The sequence below is a fragment of the Rhodamnia argentea genome, chromosome 10 (genome assembly GCF_020921035.1).
Source record: "Rhodamnia argentea isolate NSW1041297 chromosome 10, ASM2092103v1, whole genome shotgun sequence".
Classification (NCBI taxonomy): domain Eukaryota; kingdom Viridiplantae; phylum Streptophyta; class Magnoliopsida; order Myrtales; family Myrtaceae; genus Rhodamnia; species Rhodamnia argentea.
Genome location: NC_063159.1, coordinates 13,710,148 through 13,715,131, shown reverse-complemented (window position 1 = coordinate 13,715,131; position 4,984 = coordinate 13,710,148). Strand labels below are relative to the sequence as shown.

The 4,984-nt window shown below is 43.6% G+C and overlaps 1 protein-coding gene across 1 annotated transcript; it reads right to left on the bottom strand.

Annotated features, from left to right (window-relative positions):
* Positions 1-701: 701 nt before the first annotated feature.
* LOC125316769 (polygalacturonase inhibitor-like) lies at positions 702-1,824 on the bottom strand. The gene has a single exon (XM_048286135.1). The coding sequence runs from the start codon at positions 1,768-1,770 to the stop codon at positions 775-777; it is 996 nt and encodes a 331-aa protein (XP_048142092.1). The 5' UTR covers positions 1,771-1,824; the 3' UTR covers positions 702-774.
* Between the last annotated feature and the right edge of the window lie 3,160 nt (positions 1,825-4,984).

Here is a 4,984-nt window from a genome sequence, read left to right as displayed (position 1 = left end):
CCAAAAAAGGAAAAGAAGAAGGCTGACATGGATCGTAAAGATATACGGGGCCCCTCCATGCAAGCTGTATGCCAAAAAACTTCATAGCGCAATAAGAAAAATAAGCACCCACTTGACCAAGGACTCAACTTGCCTTATTAGTTTGACTTTGACCCTTGACCGCCCATGTTATCTTATCTTCAGCCCCACCGACGACGAGCAGCGGAGTCCAAATCTTGAAGGAACATGTTAGAGTGGACGTGCAAGAGTTTTGAACGAGTTGGAGTTTTGATTCCGCCTTCAATTAGGCTAGGTGAATAGCCAGCAAGAGTGTGCTTAACGTGTTAAGCTATATTGCGTGGAAAGTCATTAAATCATCTTCTTTTATAGGTCTATGGATTTGAACTTTCTTTTTCCAAAAAACGCTCGAACTTTATTGGAAATCCCAATATTGTCTGGATGGCCACGAACCCAATAGCATGAACAAATACTACGGATGGAAAGAGTTTTTTTTTTTTAAATTTTAAAAATGGTATATTTACTTACTAAATCTTTTAATGAAAATATAACGAAAGCATACTTGATCTTATTATGGACAAGGCTGTTAATTTGAGGTGATAAGAGTTCGATAAAAGAACAACAAACTCGCATTGTTTTGCATTGCAAAATACATCACCTTGAAACATGACAACCACTCACGTGGAGTTATTGCACCACTAAGAACTTGAAAATAACATAAGTTTACCCACTGGTTCGCTCAAATCTTAGAGCATCGGCGAAGCTCTGCTCTGTTTCTCACTTGCAGCTGGGGAGAGGAGCACCGCACAGGCACCGGTTGTGGATGTACACCGAGGCATCGAAGCTCTGCAGCCGCCCGCCCACCGGAATCTCCCCGCACAGCCTGTTATAGCTCACGTTCAGGAACTGGAGCTCCAGACCCGCCATGGCCTTCGGAATCGACCCATATATCTTATTATGGTTCATGTCCAGGGACGTCAGGCTCTCGTTGAACTCCACCTTCGACAGGTCGAACTCGAACTGGTTCCTCGAGATGTCGACGATGGACGTGCTCTTGCTTCTCCCGAACAGCAGCGACGCGTCCCCCTGAAGCATGTTCCGGGACAGGTCGAGCCTCCCGAAGTTGACGCCGGCGAAGGTCGCCGGGAGCTCGCCGGAGAGGCCGTTGTGGGAGAGGATGAGGTAGAGGTTGTTTCCCTTGAGGTTGGCGAGGCAAGCCGGAATCTTCCCTGTGAGCTGGTTACGGTCGAGGCCGACGTAGCCGAGGCCGGGGATGGTGGAGAGGGAGGTGGGGATGCCGCCGGTGAACTTGTTGAAGGAGAGGTTGAGGTAGGTGAGGTTCTTGAGCTGACCGAGGAAGGACGGGATTGGGCCGGTGAGGTTGAGCCAGTCGAGTCTCAAGAAATTCAGGTACTTGAGCTTGGTGAGGGACTCTGGGATGGGGCCGGAGAAGTTGGAGAGCTTGTGTAGGGTGAGGTCTTGGAGGTAGGTGAGATCGCTGATGGCGGAAGGGAATTGGCCGGGGAGGTCGGAGGCGAGGAAGAAGAGGGAGATGACGCGGTGGGTCTTGCGGTCGCACTTGAGGCAGTACCAGTAGCAGCAGTCGGTGTCCGGGTTCCAGGAGGCGAGGAGGTAGGGGTTGTTGAGGGCGGACTTTATACGGAGGAGGACCTCCTTGTCCTCCGGGTGGCAGAGGACGGCGGAGGCCGGGCGGAGGAGGAAGGAGGAGAGGAGGGGCAGGAGGAGGAGGAGGAGGAGGCGGGCTGGGGACATTGTTGAAGGTGGCTGCGGTGGCAATGAGTTTTGGATGAGCGAGGAAGGAGGTGGCGTGGACAGTTGTATTTATAGGAGGAAGCTGTGTGCGGCAACTGGGGGAGGGTTCTTTGGTTTTGGACTCATTTAAGATTGTTTCTACTTTTAATTTTCTTTTTTGTAAAATTTGGCGAATTTATACTTTAACTATTAATTATTATGAAACACTTGTTGACATGTTTCAAAAGATTCATGCATCGACCCGTGAAAATTGTGAAACTTAGAAAACCTTATTTTGTTTTTGAATTTTGAGTGAAATTTTAAATTTAAATCAAAGGTAAAAATATATCATCCGCCTAAGCATAGGCCAATTGCCTATTCATTTTGATGGCAAACGAAATGAGTAGGGGTGAGCAAAAAAGACCGCCCGAACCGGGATCGCCCGGACCGGATCGAGACCGATGGTCCGGTTCCCGATTTTAGGGGGATCCGGTTCGGTTCCCTGTTTCTAAAATTGGAACCGGTGACCGGGCGGTCCGGTTCCCGGTTTCAAGGCCTAGGACCGGATCGGACCGGTCCTCTTTTTTTTTTTTTTTTTTTTTTTAAAAACAAACCTAACGTTTACTTGTTGTTTAGGTTTAGGTCCTTTATGATTTCTTTGCTTCACTTCGGTGCGGCATCGCAAACATTTTTTCTTACCTCTTCACTGTCCAATCTCCACTTATTTCGCTACACAGACAAGTCTTGAGTCATCTCACCGCTTATCTCGCCTCAAACTTCATTGACACCGTCTGCAAAGTGTACATCTATTTTTCGGAACCGCGGACCGAAAACCCTTGGAATCGCCCGAGAACCGGATCGGACCGACGGTCCAGTCCGGTTCCCGGTTCCAAGGGTGGCGAGTCCGATCCGCGGTTCCGAAAAGTGGGAACCGGGACCACCAGTCCGATTCCCGATTTTTGATGGGAACCGTACCGGACCGGGAACCACTCACCCCTATAAATGAGTACGCAAGGAATCCAATAAATTTGCCATGGTTTGATTCGATTTTGATACACATATTCTATAATTTCTTCTACATACATCGTCACAAATGATTTTTTCTAAAAAGCGAAGTATACACCCTTTTTTCTTTCCATACACGAATTGCTTGTGGAATTACTATTCTCTGTTTTAATATGCAGATGATTAGCATTAGTTTATAGTAAATCTTGTCAATTGGCCCACATGCTGAAAACAACTTTGAAGTAAGAGCCATTATGGGGGTATGGGAACCACCGCTCGTCACTTCTCAAACACTTTGGATCCACTTTGCCATGCACGGATGATTACCTATTCTTCTTTTACGGTTCATGCATCACATGTTCTTCTTTTACAGTTCACGCTAAGTTACGATTGTAAGAACGCAGGAATATAATATTTCTCAAAAATTATATGATTACCTTAATTCACTGTGAGATTAAAAATTTATTTTGAATCACAAAAAAATTAAAAATTATTGTAAAGTCCATTCTTTTAAGAATTTATGGTTCATAATATATTTTTATTTCTCAGTTATCCCGAAATTGTTATGCCATATTATTTCGGGAGAGGAAAGGAAAAGGTCTTCTGTCATTGAGATAGAACTTTGATAAGATATTAGTATAAAAGTACAAATGGCACGAGGTTTACTCCAAGTGCAGAGTCACACTTGGACCGGTCAAGGACGAAGGCCATCTCTCCGCGAACCACGTGTCATTCCTCAACGCGGTTCGGCATCATAAGAAGCGACCAATGAAGAGAGGAGAAGGGCCCTACGCTTGGCATTTAAGATTTGTCCACAATTGACCGTCGAAAGGGACCACCAGACTCGAATGAGCAACTTCTATGACGGTATTTTTTGTTTTTTTTTGCTACAACTACAAAGTTAACCAAATGTCATACGCATAATCATTCGATTTATTTCCGATCTCAAGAAACTTTGGTTGTTTTGCGAGGATGGGCATGGACTTAGGTGTGTCGATTGTCTTGGATTCTCGTTCTCATCGTGGTGGGGCAATGATCGCGGGTTCGCTTAATGAACGATGATGGGTAAAAGTTAGGCCTTGAATTCTATATCTAAAAAAGCACTATGTATTCTCCATCTGATCGATTCTCTTGGTAAGCTTTCAATGACTTTAATTTCTTTAGTCCGATCCTCATAATTAGTTTTGCGCGTCGCAGCCTTCAATCACATGGCTTTCAATCCCTCCCGCATTAAAAAATGCTAATGCCACGTCACCATAACAATCGGAAGTGATAATAGAATGTAGGTAAAAGCTTAGCTGACCGTCCTACAAAGTTAGACGGTGGGACGATCAACTATTTATGGTAAATAGTTTGCTGAAATCGGATCACTTGTTGATCCGGTTTCACTTCATATTTTTTTTTTTTTACTTTTATGTATTTTTTTATTATAAATTAAAATTAGAAGACAAAGTATACAAGATAATTACGTTTCTATCCGCGTGAATACACCATATATCCACGCGATATGCTTATCGACCAAAAATCTACGTCAGACATATACGCATTATATATCCGCATGATATGCTTATCATCCAAAAATCCATGTCTGACATGACGCATCACATATTCACGTGATATGTTTGTAAACCAAAAGTCCACGTCTAACATGTACGCATCACATATCCGGGTGATATGCTTGCCGATCTAAATTCTACGTTTGACATGTACGCATAACATATCTGGATGATATACTTGTCATTCAAAAGTTCACGTTTGACATGAACGCACCACATATCTGCGTGATATGCTTGTCGATCAAAGTCCACGTCTAAAATGTAAGGACCACATATTCGCGTGATATGCTTGTTAATTGGATATGTTTCATTAGAACCTTGATTGTGCGGGGGCCCTCTTATAAGTTTATCTTCTAATTTTTAGCTTACAATAGAAATACATGAAAGTAAAAAAAAAAAAAGAAAGTGAAGTGAAACCGGGTCAATACGTGATGATCCGATTTTAGCGAACAATATTTTTGGTAAAAAGTTGACCATCCCACCGTCTGACTTGGTGGGACGGTAAGCATAGCCGGTTCCTAGAATGTATATCCATTATCACGTGAAAATTCTTTTCTGCCCACGAAATGTAGAGAGAGAGAGAGAGAGATTATTGAAAGTCAAATAACCTCAAAAATACAATTTAACTGCAGAAATGCACGCAAAAACCGAAAAAACAAAATTAACAGAAAAAT